Here is a 19005-nt window from a genome sequence, read left to right on the forward strand (position 1 = left end):
CGGGTTCGGGCGGGTACCCATGGGTTTGGGCAAAATTGCCATCCCTACTCTCCTGACTAAATCTTACATACCAAGCACACCATATATTTAATTATTTATAACTGCCAAATCAAGCCAAAAATACCAATATAAAGAGGGTACTTCAATAATCTAAATAACCCTTAATTACAATTTATACCTATGAGCATACCCTTTTTTTCCAATATTTAATATCATACCTATACATGTATTAGCCTAATAGCTATCATAGGACCAAACTGGCCATTACTTTGCTAGTCCCGTTCTGGAAAATATAAACAAGATTCATCTACTTAATCATATTTTATTATTTCTATTATATTTTAATTAAAATATTTTTAGTAAATCGGAAAGATAAATTGCTCCCACCAGGGATTGATCCCTAGACCTCTCCACCCAAACTCATATGTCTCATAACTCTTACCACTTAAGCTATTATTCGGGGATTTTAATTAAATTTATAAAATACTAAAATTCAGTTTGTAACATAATTAGATGTTTTGTAAAACATATTAGGGTATTTTAAATGCAATAAAAAAATACATTCAATTTTTTTATCGAGTTTGAAATCCAAATCAGTAATCACCATTTCAAGTTATTTCTAGAACTCCATTCGTTTACTAACTTTGTTGCAGCAATGTAAAATCTTTTTGCATAATTGGCATGAAAATGGAACCTTTTCAGTACTACATGAATTCATTAATTAAATGCCGTACAACACCTCAAACTTAAATTTACAAGTAATTACAAATTAACTTTTTTTATTTAAACATATTTTTTTCCCAAATTTTCTGAAGAATAATTTTATTTTTAATAGATATTTAGCACCTTCTAATTGTCAAATATTTTGTTTTGTAATTGAATTAACATTTTCAAAATATAATAGTAATTTATTATTGCTGTCTTTTAAACAAATCTGGCATTACCATTTCAAACTCTATAGTAGAGTTATGATTCATTTCCATTTCACTTTCTCTTGAGTTACTCTCTATTCCCATATCTCTTCATCTCCTATCATTATCATATCACTCAATCATTTCCGCCTGTTTTTGTCTCTCTTGGTGTAAATTTAAAAGAAGTCTGAACAAAACCTTTTTCAACTGCAAATCAAGCGTCCATTTAGTGCTTGCTCAGTGACTGGTGATGGAGCAGTTGTAATAACAAAACAAATCCAGCATGCCATAAAGCTCAGGATTGAGATTCAAAAATATTTGTTCAATTAGGAGGTACAATGGCCATCGGAAATGAACTATACAACTGTTGTTGCTGCTGAATTTAGTTTCATGAAACCATATGACTAGGGGAGTACTAAGTACTACAAACAAAATGAACAAAGGAGCTCTCTTGGTACAACATTTACAGGGGAATACTTCTCTCATTGAAAATTCCACCTTTTTGTAACAACAATCTCAGACATGGAAAACCAATCCATGCATGGAACAAAATGTCTCGGGCACTAACTAAATCAATGGTGTATCCATAAGTCAAGGGCCATCTTCTTGAGCTGTAAAAGGGTAAAAACAAAAAAAATAAAAGCCATGTCAATTGATAACAAGACATGGGTGTTTAAGAACCAAGAATATGCATGCATGAGAATTAACATAGCTAAACCCAACACATTGATAGGACTTACTGCTCAAAATAAATCCTTGAAGTAAGCTCTGGGCTCTCTCTGCCTGCTCTGGAGTACCAGATATCTGAATAATTTTCTGCGTCACATCTGGTCTATCCTCAACAAGAGTCACATTGGCTCCGGATAACTGTTTTCATCAAAACATAAGTGAATAAGCATGACTTTGTATTAAAATTTAAAATTGCGACAATGATAATTTGCAGAATCAAAATCCCAGACAAAAAGATATTGCCAAGTTATTAAAATTTGCTTTTCATTCATAGAGCTAAAACAATAAATAAAAACGACTATCTGGGAGCATAGCAATGTAAAGAACAATTCATTAGTTATTTAAAAAAGGGTCAGTCATTCTTATTCCAGGCAGAGGTATCAATCGTGTGCGATAGCACTCATAGCAGAGTGATAGAACCAGTTCGTACAGCAGCACTCTCTTTTCATGGCCGTCAAGGCCCCTACAGCAGTGGGAATTGCACGGTTTTGGTCTGTAATTCTGAAATATATAGAAAAATCCTGTTTTTCAACGTTTAGAGGGGAATCAGGGATCGAAGAGGACAGGACATCCTTTATCCCTCTCGTCTCAGTCTCGTATCTACCTTCTTTCTCCGCCATTGCAGCACCGGAAACCCATTGCTAGACACTGTTTTATGGTCAGAACCTAGTGTTTTCTGGCAAACATACCCTCTGTCCATCAGCTCTGCATTTTTCTGACTGCCACTGTCTGACCTATTACTTTATAGTGACTTTCCAATCATGATCTGGTGTTCTCAAGACAGCAAAAATCTGCTTTCTGGCAGCTCACTGCTCCGTTTTCCCTTTTGTCTCACTACCCCCATGTTTACCCTTTTTCCATGTATATTGTTTATTATGTACAAAAATTTCAGAGTAGTGGCCACCCTGCTATAGCATTTTTGTGGTTGGCACCTCTACATGCCGCTATCCGGGATGGATAACACTGGTTCTAAGAGTAACTAAGTTGCTCATAGAACAAGGGGGAGGGGAAAGTTCCCCAATGATATAATAGGGTGCATAGGTAGTAAGCATGATAATATATTTAAGGGATTGAAAGATCTAATCACACACACCTCACTTATCTGTGCGAGCTTGCTTCTGGATTTTGCTGTAAGCTTCGGAACTGCATACTCTGGTATGACAACTTCAAGTGTACTCCTTGTGACGAGAGGCACAGCAAGCCTAACCACAATTACAAAAGGTGGGGGGAAATAACACCATTATAAAGGGAGAAGGATAGAAAGAAAACACCTTAACTATTTACACTTCAACCTACTGAAGAAAAGGATGAGATTTGGCAAGTCACTCCACACTGAAAAACAATACCCTAACATGAAATGTGGTAGGGACAAGTTACCTATTTAAACTGCCGAGCACATCATCTCCACGGTCACTTTCTTTTTGTTTTCCTGCCTCAAAGCTAGATCCTCCACTTTCCTTCAAAACAGAAAGAAAGAAAAGTAAGTTTTTTTCCTTCAAATAAAATTTTAAAACAAAATCAACATTCTCTATAAAGTGATACAAGCCATCACTGCATCAGTGCATCACTATTCGCTACCATTGACTCCCCAAACTATGGAGAACATTTGAGATAGTATGCTGCATATAAAATCCATTCCAATATAATACAGCTTGCTCTATGGGAATCTATCGAAGATTACAGGACAAACTAAATGTAAACCCACACATTGCATTGGAGACCGAATAAAAATAATTGTATTATCCATATTTGTACTTTGATACATTATATAATATTGACTTTGTGCTCATTATTTCCAATAAATTTTAATTCCAGAATTACTAATAAGATCTGATTGTATATGCAATTGATTTCAATTTAATAGAATTATTTATTGTAAGTTAAGAAGTGATCTGCTGCGCATAAATAATATGTCTAAACAGTAGTATATAGAAAATGGATGTGATATCAACTCTTGTCATTGACAACTAAAAATTTGAAAGGAAAATTAAAGAACCCTATAGGAAAGTGTATAAGTCTAAACAATAAAAAATTAGAGTTAAAGGAAAATAAGTAAAGAAGGCTAATAAATCTCCAAGACTCCAAATGCCAGTCATAATAAGCAATAAAGAAGGGTAATATTGAAGATGAAAATGGCAAAACAATACCTTTGATGGAAGGGCTGCTGCCATACTTTGCACATTCTGATAGATTGAGGAAGTTTCAGCAACTAGAGAAATATTATTGGAAGAAGATGCCTCAAAACCAGGTAGGGAGGCTGATGGTGGTACTATGTCCCTTTGAAAGAAATCCCTATACAAGTAACTTCTTAATCTTGAGGTCACCTCAACAACAGCATCTCGGGCTGCTTTTATCTCTCCCACAATCTGAAGAGGTAATAAAGAAGCAATTGAGAAATGAACAAAAACAGCATAATAATACTGGATCTTTGTTTTAACCTTATCGATAGGCAGGGCAATGTCGCACATATGCATTCAGTATCATGCTTTTAGGAATAAGATCTATTATTATCAATATAAAGTTCAATATTTATCATTCATTCAGACTACATATACCAAAGGAATCTATTAGAATGTTTAACCAAGCTGTAGGCCAAATGACAAACCTGTACCAATTCATCAGTTTTTGCAACACAGGAAGGTAGTTCTTCTCTAGGCAATATTTGAATATTAGCCCCAGTCAACCTCCTTATTTCCGATAGTGATGCATCTTTTCCATCTAAGCATTCAATGTAGCTAGAAGGAACAACAAGCCTGGTGGTTATAAAATTGTCCTTATCAAGAACAAGATCGACAATACGAGTTTGTATATGTAGCAAAGCTTCCTGAGCTGGGAACAGCACATCATCAGGACCCTTAGGTACAAAATAATAACAGTTAGAACTTTGAACATGCGGTATATAATACATGTATGTTGAAAACATATTGAACTGCATATAAAAGAGTTTAAGTTACAGATACTGAAGCAGAATTATCCCAGAACACTTCCAGCCTTAACAAGTGACCTACAACCATGGCAGTCAAATCCCAATTTTAATTCCCGAAATCCTACGATCATACGACTAGGGAGGGGGCCAGCGACTTAGATCGATACCGATTTGGATGAAAAATCCTAATCTGGCTAAATTCCACTGAAATAACTATTTTAATTCCAAAATTGCAGCAAAATCCCAATTAACATTTAGAAGAAATTCTTATTTGAATCGGGTTTTCAACCCTTTTCCTTATTTGACCCAATTTCACTAATACCCCAACCCTAAAATTTTCTATCGGCGGCTGCTTCAACCCTAAAGATTCTTCTTCCAGCAGGACTATATATCATCTTCCTTGTGCTCTATCGGCGAGTTTTCTGTTCTCCGTCCAAGTTTCTTCTGTTCGAGATTTCTTCGTTCACTGTTTCTTCCTTCTCAGTTTTACGAGTTCTCTAAGGCATATTTGTTAGATTAGACACCTAAATTCTATAACTAGAACGCTGCCATTTACTATTTAGCATTGGTGTTAAAGTTTTATGCCTTGAAATTCATCAAAAACTTGATATATGGGGTTTGGTTTTATTTTTCCTTCTTATTTTTATATGCCTACGTAAGAGTTTATATGCATTATGAATTTTGCAAAATTTTACAAAAAGGTATGTGATTTTGTGATTTACAATTTTTGCCCCTTTCCAATTTTGACTACCTTGCCTACAAGAATTTGCACTACACTACACCATAGACGGAGAAAATCAGAGAAGGAAAGTACCTCTTCGGAAGTAACGATAACTATCTGTTCATTTGAACCGCCAACAGGATTGATGACCCTTACATCTACGCCAACTTCATTCTGAAGGAACTCTACAATTCCATCTGATTCCCCAATAATACGATCAACTTTCTCAACTGGACAAAGTATACGAAAAACAATGTCCTCTCCATACAAGGGCTGTGCATCATCAGCCACAGGAGGAGCCCCTTGCTCCATTGCATAACCTAATGAGGAGTGACTATTGTTTCTGGTATTGGTGGTAGCTATTCGTGATCCAAAACCAGGCCGGTCCATAGATGATCTACGAGGAATATAATCATCGTCAGGAGAAAAGAAACGTTCTGGTGAATGTCCACGTCCATGAAAATGACCACGGTCACGGTGTTGGCTCTCCCTCAATCGGGATGATATAACTTCTAGAGCATTCTTTACAGCATTAACATCACCTGTAACCTGCACAGATCATCGTCTACTTAATTGTCTTCAGTTCAAATATCTTCTAAATCAGTAAAATTTCAGGTAGATTACATCAGATCTTTACAAATGGTCTTGCTCAACTATGAAACTTCATTAGCACAATGATGCCCCCGCTAAAAACCAGTTAAAACAGAGAACCATGAAAAATAATATCCTCATATCGGTTCAGGACTGCTTGTTTTTTGTCTGGATTAGCAGAACGAAAAACCAATCAATAAATGCATGCACTTGATCTAGCCGAGTTCTACCAGATCATTGCAGAAACACAGGATCCACCACTTAATCAAAAGCAGTTGCTAACAAACATGGGAAATGCAGCACAGAACTAACAATCCATCATAAAATGCACTCCATAAACACCTATCGAAAGCCAATCAGATTGCTTCGGAGCTGAAAAACTCTCCTCCTTTTCCAGCATTTTTAGCTGAAAGTAATAAAGGAGCTTCAAATGCCGTTCATGCCAAAGCTAAAATCAGTTATGCTTCATCATTTTTATTTAATTATGCTATAAGAAGCTGACTATTTATGATAGAAAGAAGCAAACAGAAAAGTGAAACGTGAAAATGCTGCCATTAAAATCTTCAGTTCTGCAACTTTAATTAGTCCTCCAAAAGCAAAAAAAGAACCACCAAAACAGAGCATGCTCCACACAAAAACAAAGAGTTTCAACTTTCAACCATGATGCATGCAATTAAAAAGGTTCCAAGATTCTTATTTGTTTTTCTTTAGTTCATGTTGCAGCACCTGAACAATCTCTTCTGACATGGAAACACAACGAGGTAGATTGTGATCTCTTGGTAGTATTCTAATTTGGGTCTTGGTCTCCATCCTCATTTGTTCAATAATCTTCCCTCCTTTCCCCATCAAACACCCTACATGCATTCTCGACACCACCAACCTCGTCGAAACACGGCCACTCCCACCACCGCCACCACCACCACCACCCCTTCCATACTCCTCATCCTCCTCCCCAACCCCCGCATCAGCCTCCAGGATCCTCTCATGTATCATCAGCAACGCCTCCTGCGCCGGCGAGAACGACGGCATCCTCCTATCCGGGTCCTGCCGGCGCGTGTCACTGATCTCGATGATCCGCTCCTCATCTCCGGGCATCAGCTCATGCACGTTGATCCACGCGCCGGTCCGCTGCCTGATGGACTTAATAATCCCGCCGGACTTCCCAATCACGCCGCCGGCCTTCAAGTCGTGACACAGAATGCGGTAGCTCGTCGTCACCGTCACCGGCGGCTCCTGCGCCTTAACATGCCTTCCGCCGCCACGGTGGCGGTGGGAGCTGGCACTGTAGTGGTGGTTATACCTCGGCCTGGTCCTCGCTACGGTCTCAGAATCATAGTCTTGGTCATAGTAGTAGCTTCTCTTAGATCTAGACCTCTCCATAACACTCTTGGTTTTCAAGTTCCAGAGTAGTAGAAAAATCAAGGGTTTTTGCAAATTCTCAAGCTGCAATTTCTTTGAGAATCAGTGAAATTCAATCCAGCATTATAGAAATGTTGTTGACTTGGTTGTGAAAATCAATCAATTAGAGAAGTTTTCATCATCATCATCATCTTCAACACTGTGTGTTGTTGGTTTGTTGCAAACCCTAGAAACAAGTTCAAAGCATCTTAGCAGAGTTGAGTTGAGTAGTAAGAAGAGCCAAATGTGTCTGGTTTTAATAATGTTAAAAAAAATTATATATTTATAGTGGCTTTATGCTTGCTTGCTCTCACTGCCACTCAACTCATCAGTCAAGGTCCAACTTCACCAGCTGTAGATAAGTAGATCAATATTTTAAATTTCAAATATGGTTTTATTTAGTATTGCTACAAACTTTTTCATTTTTTGGATTGTAATATTGAAAATAATTTAAGATTTCAACACATTGTTGAGAAACAATATTTGCCATAAGTGTTGTTTTGGCATACAACATGTGATGCTTTGGTGTTCACACAATATTTCCAAGAGATCAAGCTAAGATCTATACTTGCTCAATCCGAGCTAAAGTCCATTGATATCCTTAGTAGCTATTTTTTTATCCACCTTTATGATTCAACCATATTATTCCTCTAATTTACATTATTATTCGGTAGGTAAGTTAGATTTACATCGAATTATCTAGTATTATAATTAGCTGGTGATATAAAGAGCGCGTGACTTCTCAAGCCTTGAATTACGCGCCAAAAGATCAAAAAATAGAAAGATATGAAAAAATAATTGTTAGAACGAATCTTTAATGATTCATAACTTTATGATTCATTTAACACACATAATTACTCGGTCGGCAAGTTAGATTTTAACAAAAATATCTAGCACTATAACTAGCACCGCTATCCGTTCGGTGAGATTGCACAATTCTCTATGCAATGAGTCAACGACGTGGCACAAGGAAACCGAAAATATAAATATCATAAGAATGAAAATATAAACATCATCAAGAGACAATTTTAATAAAAGAGACAATCTCTTTAGTAGTGTAAGGAACATTATCGTTAGCAAAGGGGAAAAATATATATATATATATATATATATATATATATATATATATATATATATATATATTGAAGGTGGTCAAAGTAGGACAAGAAAAAGAGGTTTGAATTGTGTCATCCAAAAACTTGGATTTCTAAACGATTAAAGGATTCATCATCTTCATTAGGATCATTTGGTGCAGCGGAATTGTGATAGTAGGGAAGAAGTTAATAAACGTCATCGTTTTATCCTGGTTCACCCCCTTAGCGATAGGGCTACATCCAGTCCTTGACGATACCAAGATTTCACTAAGCTCAAGTATTAAGAACTTCTCCTTACAAGTATTATTTTACCCCTGCCTCTTCAGGCATAACAAGTATTTTTTGTCCCTGCCTCTTCAAGCAGACTAAGTATTATTTTTCCACTGCTTCTTCTTGCATTACAAGTATTTGTAGGACTCCTCCTCACTAAGTATTATCAGGACTCCTCCTTTACAACAAGTATATAGGACTTCTCCTTAAACAATCTTTTTCAAGATCATTTCATCCACAATGTTGTTACTTTTGGTTGTCTACATTTTGTCAAAAACAACCTGATATCGAAGCAGATGTTGTAACATCGTGCTGTGACATGTGTCCCTGCGAATCTGATGTGTGTTTGGCTGATTTAAAAATGAAGCTTTGGATTGTTTGCGTGGTCAACAAGTTAGGGTTGTTGAGGAAGCTTTTATGTGCTATCTAGAATATATTATAGTGGAATCAAATTTGCTGAAGAGGATTTGATTTGTTTAAATTGTGAAAATTGTTATCTTTTGTTCAAATCTTGTTTGATAAGATTTGTTACTGGTTTAAAAGGTTTGTTCCAGATCTTTTTTGTGGACTCTATTTTCGTGCAAGCCCATTGAAAATTAAGACCTGAAGAACGGCTATTTAAGGAGGCTTAACCCTAGTTGTTAAGTGTGTGTTGGGCACCCAAGGATTGGGTTTTTAGGGTTGTGTTTTGTGAGTCCTTATTATGTTATTTGTACACCACTCTACTGCCTCCATTGAAAATCATATGGCATAGAGTTGGTTTGTTTTAGTTGAGGTGTAATCTCTTCAAACATGCGTTGATTGTTGTTACCAATCACTGTGGTAGTGATTGAGAGAAAGTGAGAGAGACTCTCATACTTAGGTCGATATACTAAGTAGAAAAACACTGGGTAGATTAGGAAAAGAACTATGAGCTGATGTGTTCATGAGTGTCTGTAGTTCCTAAATCTTGAGATAGTGGATTTCCTTTCTTTGGGCGAAGCCCTCCAGATGTAGGTGATGTTGCACCGAACTGGGTTAACAATCCTTGTGTTTTGTTTACTTATGCTTTTAAGTTATTGTTGTTACTGTTAGTCGATTGTCGAACCTGTTGTCCCAGCATTGCGTAGGACATCTGTCCTGTGCGTGAACCAGAATTTCAATTGGTATCAGAGCAGGCACCCTATTCTGTTTTGGTGAGTTCCATGGAATATATTCTAGTTTCATGGACAACGTCAAGGAAGAAGGATCAATCAATAGATCTGATCTTGTGATCTCATGTATCCGCTGCTGTTTATGTTGTGTCAATGATGTGCAACTGATAGATGTTGATAAAGACTTTCTCCACCACTGTGCCCACAAGTTGTTTTAGAAAAAATTCTGCTAATAAGGGGGAGTAGTGTGATTTTGGTTGTGGTTTCTGATTTTCAGCAGTAGTGTGTTTGTTGTTGTCACATTTGCATCTGGAAGCTGTCAGGTTGTTTTTGTAAGTGGGCTGTACCGTTTGAGGGGGAGTTCCGCTGCTGAGGGGGAGTTATGTTTATCTTCTCTAAATCTCAAGTTGTTTTAGACAAAATTTGACAAAGGGGGAGATTGATGTTACTTTTGGTTGTCTACATTTTGTCAAAAACAACCTGATATCGAAGCAGATGTTGTAACATCGTGCTGTGACATGTGTCCATGCGAATCTGCTGTGTGTTTGGCTGATTTAAAAATGAAGCTTTGGATTGTTTGCGTGGTCAACAAGTTAGGATTGTTGAGGAAGCTTCTATGTGCTATCTGGAATATATTATAGTGGAATCAAATTTGCTGAAGATGATTTGATTTGTTTAAATTGTGAAAATTGTTATCTTTTGTTCAAATCTTGTTTGATAAGATTTGTTACTGGTTTAAAAGGTTTGTTCCAGATCTTTTTTGTGGACTCTATTTTCGTGCAAGCCCATTGAAAATCAAGACCTGAAGAACGGCTATTTAAGGAGGCTTAACCCTAGTTGTTAAGTGTGTGTTGGGCACCCAAGGATTGGGTTTTTAGGGTTGTGTTTTGTGAGTCCTTATTATGTTATTTGTACACCACTCTACTGCCTCCATTGAAAATCATATGGCATAGAGTTGGTTTGTTTTAGTTGAGGTGTAATCTCTTCAAACATGTGTTGATTGTTGTTACTAATCACTGTGGTAGTGATTGAGAGAAAGTGAGAGAGGCTCTCATACTTAGGTCGATATACTTAGTAGAAAAACATTGGGTAGATTAGGAAAAGAACTATGAGCTGAGATGTTCATGAGTGTTTGTAGTTCCTAAATCTTAAGATAGTGGATTTCCTTTCTTTGGGCGAAGCCCTCCAGATGTAGGTGATGTTGCACCGAACTAGGTTAACAATCCTTATGTGTTGTTTACTTATGCTTTTAAGTTATTGCTGTTACTGTTAGTCGATTGTCGAACCTTTTGTCCCAGCATCGCGTAGGACATCTGTCCTGTGCGTGAACTAGAATTTCACACAAGAGTCTCTTCTAGAAAGAGTGATGGTAGATACAATTAAGTTCATGAATCATAAAGTATTTTGTATAAGATTTGACTATAAGGTTATACTTTATGTTCAGTTACATGAAGGAATTAGTTAGAGATTTGACTCTTAAGAGAAACTTCTCTTCGTGTTGAAGCAGACGATATTGATGATCATTTCTGAGTGATGAGCTCTGAGACTTCTTTTACGCTTAGCATTGAAGCTCAATCTTGGTGAGCATAAGCGCTAATTTTGCAAGCCTTTTGTTCTTCACTTTATACTCCTGAATTTGTTATGAGAGAAAGATAGCCGTTGGAGCGTGTTCTTTACAGAGCTTCTAGCCGTTGGATCAAACGGTACAATGTACTTGATTCAGATGCGTTGCTGGCATAATACTGTTTGATTGAGACCCTTTGCCAAAATGACGTATTATGTCAGCTTGTAGGTAGCATAGGTCTAAGCTTCTATCCTTTGGTGTATAGATATAGAAATGTGATAATGACACCCTTGTACTTTATCAGAGCATGTGATCTTCACTTTGCAATACTTCTCCAAGAAGCTATTCTAAGCTATTTTCCAATTTGTCTTCAACGGTCATTAATCATACTTTGCAGCTTCATCTTTTGATAAACTTTGTTTCACTCAGACGATATGCTTTGATTGCTTTTCTGCTTCTGCCTTCTTTCCTTTCTTCATACAATCTTTCATCATCGTTCTTCAAGTCTTCAGACGATGTCCCTTGCTTCATTCATTCTGCTTTCTTTCAGATGATCTATCTAATTAGCTTGTTCTTCTTTCTTTTCTTACGACATTGCAGTCTTCATTTCCTGATAGACGTTGTTCCTTTCAGAATTTCTACTTCCATCGTTCTTCTAACGTTTAGAGGATGTTTCTTGCCTTAACCTTTTTCTCTCCGAAGATTTATCAATTCAGCACATGCTTCTTTCCTTTCTTCTGTTGGTCATTCAAGGTTGAGACTTTAATCTTTGACAAATTCACTTGTACTTCTCCTTAAGAAATGAATTGTCTTGTGTCGCCTGAATAAGGTAGATGCTTGTAGGCGTAGACAATAAGCTTTGCTCCATTTATTCATTTCTTGCTAGAGGGAGAAAGAGGAACTTTGAAAGTGACATTGTTGTACTTGTTTCGTTGATCAATGTGTTTTGTAAAGTATCACGTGATTCCTTAGCATTTGAATTTCTCCTCAAGAATGTCAGAGATATTTCCATTTGAATATGACACTCTTTTCTCTAGACGTTCTTTCTTAGATCAACCTTGAGATGGACGTGGAATGTAGATGTTGAATGCAGTCTTCTCAGAAGGTCTGATAGTTTCGCTTGATATTGCATGAGTTGAATTGAAGCTTTAACTTCTTCTGTGGATGATCTTGGAGCTCTTACTCTACTTGCTCTTTGATCTTTCTTTTCTTCTTTTAGTCAGACGATCTGGCGGGGTTGACATTCCTTATGAGTTGTCGCGGATAGATTGAATAAGAAAATGTATGAAAAAGATAAAAGATACGCACGCAAAGATTTATTCTGATTTGCCCTAAATTAGGCTACTTCCAGTCCTTTACCTTTTTAGAGGATGGAAACTTGTTTGAACTGCTAGACAATATACATGCTTCTTGCTTGAATAGTCTCATAAATACTAGAAGATTTGACCACTTGCAACTGTGGATTGGAAGCTTGTACAATATAATTCATGATAGTTGGTTGTACAAGTTTTGTAGATAATACCTTTAGATTTGCAGAGGATGATGAATGTAGCTTTGACATTCTACACATCTTTGTGAAGACTTTTTATCTCAGTTTTACTAGTACCTAAAGTGTTAAAACATCATGCCTTTACCTTTTATAACTTGGTGTTTGCTATAATCAAAACTCAAGAAATGGATTGTGAGAGCTGAATATTTGAACTTAACAGCTTGTACTAAAGATAAAATATACATGTTTTCCTCTGCTCTCTTCCCAAGTCCCCACTTATGAGGAGATTACAATTTTGGTGTGGGCATCTATTGTGATGTCAAATGTGAGTAAAATGTCTCACTTTAATGGATAATGAAGTGTTAAACAGTTTATAAGTGAGATGACTCATATATTAAATGTTATAAAGTTTTGAGTATAAAATATAATATCTAATTCACTTGTAACTTGTTCTTCAACCCATTGTAATGATCCCGATAGCTTTATCCAATCCTTTGGCCCAACACTATCTAATATTTTCTTTCCTTTACTCTACTCAACAACCAAACAAGAGAAAATATCTTGTTTCCTGTTTTCTTTCTTCATTCATTCTTTCATCTCTCCCTCCCTCCCACCATATAATTCATAAATAACAAAAACACATAATCTCTCACTTGTAGGATAACCTTTTATTACATACACTCTATTAATAAATATTAAAATGCCAAAATATTAAACATGATTGCTTTTTTTAAGAGAGATATCCCATCAACCCCAAACAAGTTAAATATATTCAATTAAGATGCATAATAATTTTCTACTACTTAAATATCAAAAAATATGATGAATAAAGGGTAAAATAGTAATATTTAATAGCTTTTGAAATTCTGGTTCGTGCACAGGACAGATGTCGAACGCGATGTTGGGACAATCAGTTCGACAATTGCACAACAGTACAGAAATTGAGCCACAATGTTTAATACAGTAGAAACAGCACAGTAGCAACAATATAACAATAAAGAACACAGAGGATTGGTAACCCAGTTCGGTGCAACATCACCTACATCTGGAGGGCTTCCACCCAAGAGAAAGATAATCCACTATTATAGAGAATCAAGTACAAAAAGGTCTTAACAGAACTGCCCTAGTTCCCAGCCTTTCTACCTATTCCTACCCGTGGTTTATTACTTAGGTCTCCCCCTAAGTATGAGAACCCCCTCTCACTTTCTCTCACAATCACTGCCACAGTGATTGGTCTCTTACACACAAGAGTATAAACGATCTCAAGATCAAACACATATTTGAAGAGATTACAACTCAACTAAACAAACCAACTCTAAGCCATATGATTATCAATGGAGGCAGTAGAGTGGTGTACAAAATAACAGAACAAGGACTCACAAAACAAAACCCTAAAAACCCAATCCTTGGGTGCCCAAGGCACACTTTGCAACTAGGGTTAAGCCTCCTTAAATAGGCTTTCTTCTGGTCTTGATCTTCAATGGGCTTGCACGAAAATAGAGTCCATAAAACAGATCTGGAACAAATCTTTTAAACCAGTAACAAATCTTATCAAATAAGATTTGAACAAAAGATAACATCTTTCACAATTTAAACCAAATCAAATCTTCTTCAACAGATTTGATTCCACTATATTATATTCCAGATAACAAATAGAAGCTTCTTCAATAACCTTAACTTGATTATCACGAAATCCATCCAAAGCTTCTAGAAAAATCAGCCAAACACACAGCAGATCCGCAGGACAAATGTTACAGCACGATGTTACAACATCTGCTTCGACATCAGGTTGTTTTTGAAAAAATGCAGACAACCAAAAGTAACAACAGCTTTAATTTTTGTTCCTCTCACTTTTTATCCAACCAAGCTCTTTACTTTTTTCACACAATTCAGACAATTTTAACACTATAAGAATAATGCTCATTAGTGTCAACCAAAAAGACGCTAATGAGGTAAAAGTCGACGACGTTACAACCATATTATAAATTAGTATTTTCTCTTTGACTTCTAACGCCTTGTGTCATTGGATCAAGTTCATGCTGACACCCAACATCGATGGGCAAAAAGGAGTAAAACGAAGGTCAGAAAAAAGGCATTGTAGGGGAAGCTCTGAATTGATTCTTCCCAAGGCTAAAGAAAGCATTGAGTGAGCTTGCTCAGAAAATAATGTAGCGTAAACTGGACTAAAAAATAGAAAGGATGATTGAGTTATTTGGTACGTGTGGTCAGGGGTTAAGAGGTTTATTCCAACCTGCCCTCATTTTTCACATGGGAATATAAAATTTAGAAAAAGTCCTCTTGAAAAAGCTTGAACGTGTCAGGTGGACCCATAAGGAACTTCTTGTGCCTATAATCTAATATAGCACCGATATTGATCATCACACGAGCAAAGTGGGTCCCACATGTTCAGTCTTTTTTAGCGATTTTCCCATAAATCTTTCTCATTAATGACACCTTATGGGAGGAAATCAACAAACAAACAAGGGGTTGCTCTAAGTTAGTAAGACTTTTCTGACTACATCATTTGAAACTTGTATAGACTATCAATTTCGCTTAAAGATCTTAACTAAAATGCATTGTACTCTTTTTTCCTAAGCCATGCTTTTTTATTTGAATTTTTTCATAAGATATTTAATGAAGCAATGTTTAATAACAGATGATAGAATGTTGTATTTTTTCTTTCACTATAATTTTATCTGAATGAATTTTTCTAGTAAAGTTTAACTATACACATTCTTAAGATATAGTCATTTAAGGAGAAGTGTTATTATTAGATTGAATGTGTATCATCATATTTAATTTGATTAAGGACAAATTTGTGTATGTTTTGATTGTATTGTGCATCCACCATTATTATTTATCTATCCCTTTACATACATAAACCCTATATTATAATTCAGATGTACTTCAATGGTTAGTTAATCAGTTATGATATATAGACCAAAAAGCATTACAAACATATCTCAAACATTACATTATAGCCCCGTTTAGAAACACAACTTGGTTTTGTGGCACAAGATGAGAATGGTGAAATTCTTGCAGCGGGTTCTCTGTATCCAACGGTGGTTTCATCATCAACAATGGCTGAAGCTCTTTGCCTCTGGGGGGCTATGGTGGTCTCTTCTTAGTTGAGATTAAGGCGCGTCTAATTTGAGACAGATTCTTTGCAGCTGTATGAGGATTGGACGGTCTGTTTTGTTTTCAGTTATTCATGATTGTATGAGTTTTTTGGGTTTATTTGACTTTGTTGATTTATCCTTTGTCCGTAGACAAAGAAATAATTGTGCTGATTATATGGCTCGGAATGCCTCTACTCTTTCTAATGTGATATGGGTAGAGGAGGGTCCTTCAGGTTTGTATAGCCTGTTACAGGCGGATCTTTTAACTTACATGCCGACTTTGATTTAATTTAAAAGTTGCTACGTTAAAAAAAAAGGTTCGAGTTCCTTGATGGTCAACTAAACATTTTTCGTTGTTAACATACATTCTTTCTGTCTTATTTCTCCTCTCTCTCTAATTGCTTACTCCCACTAACAAAGTTTTTTTTTGAAATGCACTAACAAAGTTAACATCAACATTGTATATAATTGAACTTCTTAAATATTTAATTTGGGGTTTAATCTCTTCAAGATATAACACAAAGAATATGTATATATATTTATACATAAAGAGTTAGGTAATTGCTAAAAGCATCCCTGACATCTAATTCCACCCCAATTTTTCCACGCACTTATAAGTGCTTAGTGTGTAATTTACACACCTAAAAGGTGGGGGTAGAATTAGATGTCACATGTGCCTTTAACAATTACCAAAAAATTATTGGGAGACACCAAAGTAAATTCAGCTAAACATCTCTTGAAGTTGAAGTTTATAACAATCATTTTTGGTTTTCAGATAAGGTGAAAAATTTCAGAGTAGGCGACTGACTACTACACAGGCATGAGCACCCTCACTCTCTCTTCCGCTTCACCGGTAATCCTCCGATTACTCTCTCTTTGTATCCCTTCAAAATACGCAGAATCACTTCAACTGTATAACTGTACAATTTCCCTCCTTAAACTTTCTTTCAAGTATTCATTTCTTTCACTGAACTTGTGCTTTGTGACTTCATTTTTCTGCAGAAGATAGAGTTAAGAGGTGGTGGAAATTCATGGAGCCAGAGGCTTTCTGTTAACTCGATGGTACAAGAATTTTGAAAATAACTTGAACTTGAACTTGTTTATGCATTTGTTTGTCCCTTCCTCCTGAACTGAACTTGTTTATGCATTTGTTTTACTTTTGTAAGATGATGCCCCAAATGCGAAAAGAGGTTCGTGGACGACAAATCTGGAGGCGAAGGAAATTGGTACCCTTTGCACTCATCTTGTTTTTTTTTCTTCTTTTTTACAATCGGGGTGTTTGGGGTTTTCTGTGTTTATGCTTGCCTGTTACCTGTTTGACTAAATTCCCCAATGAAATATAAGTGCTTGCATTGAGCCATTGAGTAAAAGTGTTTGCTTTGTTGTTGTATATACCTGTTACCCAGTTGGGGAAGTTTACTGGCATAATCAGATTACTTATACTCTGTAAACGTTTTTTTTAAGATGTTAATGTTAATTGCTGGACTCGTGTTTTGCAAACTGATGAGGAATGCTAATAGCACACCTGGGTGACGTTCATGTTCTCCTACTAGTGCTAAGTAGTGGCTAAGTTGTAACATGTTTTTAGTGGATGTTGCTAGCTAGCTTGACGGGTTAAGATTTCAGCTGGAAGGTTTTTGTTGTTTCAAATGTAACCTGATGAACCGGGAAGTCGTATTTCCCTATGAAACACTGACCCATGGTTTTTCATTTCTTGGAAAAGAAGGTTTTTATAAGAAATATAAACTTAGTGGAGGTTAAAGAGAGATATATTGTGCTATCAGACTATTTATTGGGTTATAGGTTTTAAAAGTAGACTGGAATTATGAAACAAAATTAGCAATCTGGAGTTTTATCTTCTGCACATGATAGTTTCATGTCATTCCAAGTAAACATGCTATCACATTTTGATGTGATGCTGCAAGGAGAACACTGGAACTTAAAACAATGAAGATGGTAAGGGAAAAGAAAACAAAACAAGGTTGCTTCTCATGGCATGTATGTTAACATTTTGCTCCCAAGTTAGCTCTCATGCACATGAAGATTCTGCATGCTTATCTTTCTCCTTTTCTAATTAATTTAACAATATTAATTGTTGCAGTATGAATACATAATGGTTGTGCTGGTGAATAATAGTATCCATTACTCATGCTATTGGCGCAGCCTCTTCTAATATCATGTGTGATTAGCCTGAATGTTAAGCAAAAGTTTATTTTGTTCACAGACGAAAAAGGATCCATATCTTCCCGAAAAAATTGAGCGTGTTCCTTTCCTTGAGGAGCAGGTGAGGATGATAAAGGAACAAGGAACGATCTTGCAACTGGACATAGAGAGGCTACTGCTATCCGAAGATAACAGGTATGATTTCGTGAATGAGATAGCTGCTGAGGCCAACTCTTATGTTGAGAACAATATGGATGAGTATGGAGATGAGAAGAAGGCCATTCTTCATGTTTTGAGCAACCGAATGAATGATGCTGGAATTTACCGACCAGAGGCATATGCTGTGCCTGATCCCTTCAAGCCTGGGCCTCATTATTTGAGAGAAGAATATAGATAAAATGTTATGCTATGACAAAATCAAAAGAAGATGAAATTATTATGCTGTGATTGTAAACTAGAGATAAGAATATATATTTTTTCTTCACATTTCATAATTGATGTCCGTCTTAATTTGCTGCTGTTGTTTTTATGCATGCAAAGCTATGTTCAAACTGGAAAATAAAATAAATGTAACTGGCACTTAGTTTTCCAATCAATATTTGCTGGGTGGGACTATGGGAGTCAATGACTCTGAAATCGGGTTTGCATTTCCAAGGGACAAGAAATTGGTTTTAATTTTTAACTTCCAACAAACTGGTCATAAGAGAAGATGATGAGGGGGAAGAAAAGTTAAACGAAGGGTATATTTGAGTTTTTAAAAACAGATAGGGGTGTGATTTGGGTGATGGAGATGTACTTAACAACACCGAATGAGATTATTTTAGAAAGTAAAGGATTAAAATATTTCACTAGAATTAAATATTGATAATTTTAGAATAGCTATAAACATTATTTTTT

General features: G+C 36.2%; 2 protein-coding genes across 2 annotated transcripts; one reads left to right on the plus strand and one right to left on the minus strand.

Annotated features, from left to right (window-relative positions):
• Positions 1–1176: 1176 nt before the first annotated feature.
• On the minus strand, positions 1177–7541 carry LOC130744231 (RNA-binding KH domain-containing protein RCF3). The gene is made up of 8 exons (XM_057596427.1): positions 6605–7541; positions 5381–5836; positions 4246–4494; positions 3788–4006; positions 3018–3097; positions 2734–2842; positions 1652–1778; positions 1177–1522 (listed from the first exon to the last, which is right to left on the minus strand). The coding sequence occupies exons 1-8, from the start codon at positions 7256–7258 to the stop codon at positions 1503–1505; spliced, it is 1914 nt and encodes a 637-aa protein (XP_057452410.1). The 5' UTR covers positions 7259–7541; the 3' UTR covers positions 1177–1502.
• A 9114-nt stretch (positions 7542–16655) lies between these two features.
• On the plus strand, positions 16656–18626 carry LOC130744246 (protein PLASTID TRANSCRIPTIONALLY ACTIVE 7). Its single transcript, XM_057596440.1, has 4 exons — positions 16656–16798; positions 16948–17007; positions 17112–17171; positions 18170–18626. Exons 1-4 carry the CDS (start codon positions 16766–16768, stop codon positions 18503–18505), a joined length of 489 nt encoding a protein of 162 aa, XP_057452423.1. The 5' UTR covers positions 16656–16765; the 3' UTR covers positions 18506–18626.
• Positions 18627–19005: the final 379 nt, after the last annotated feature.

This window comes from Lotus japonicus, chromosome 1, assembly GCF_012489685.1.
Source record: "Lotus japonicus ecotype B-129 chromosome 1, LjGifu_v1.2".
In the NCBI taxonomy this organism is placed as follows: Eukaryota; Viridiplantae; Streptophyta; class Magnoliopsida; order Fabales; family Fabaceae; genus Lotus; species Lotus japonicus.

Bases quoted from the DNA above. Each gene is read 5' to 3' on its own strand.
- LOC130744246 (XM_057596440.1), top strand. From the start codon at position 16,766: ATGAGCACCCTCACTCTCTCTTCCGCTTCACCG. The intron at 16,799-16,947 runs GTAATCCTCCGA...ATTTTTCTGCAG, and splicing joins CTCTCTCTTCCGCTTCACCG to AAGATAGAGTTAAGAGGTGG. The intron at 17,008-17,111 runs GTACAAGAATTT...TACTTTTGTAAG, and splicing joins GGCTTTCTGTTAACTCGATG to ATGATGCCCCAAATGCGAAA.
- LOC130744231 (XM_057596427.1), bottom strand. From the start codon at position 7,258: ATGGAGAGGTCTAGATCTAAGAGAAGCTACTACTATGACCAAGACTAT. The intron at 5,837-6,604 runs GTGCTGCAACAT...TGATCTGTGCAG, and splicing joins TGTCAGAAGAGATTGTTCAG to GTTACAGGTGATGTTAATGC. The intron at 3,098-3,787 runs GTATTGTTTTGC...TCTGTTTTGAAG, and splicing joins CAGCAGCCCTTCCATCAAAG to GAAAGTGGAGGATCTAGCTT.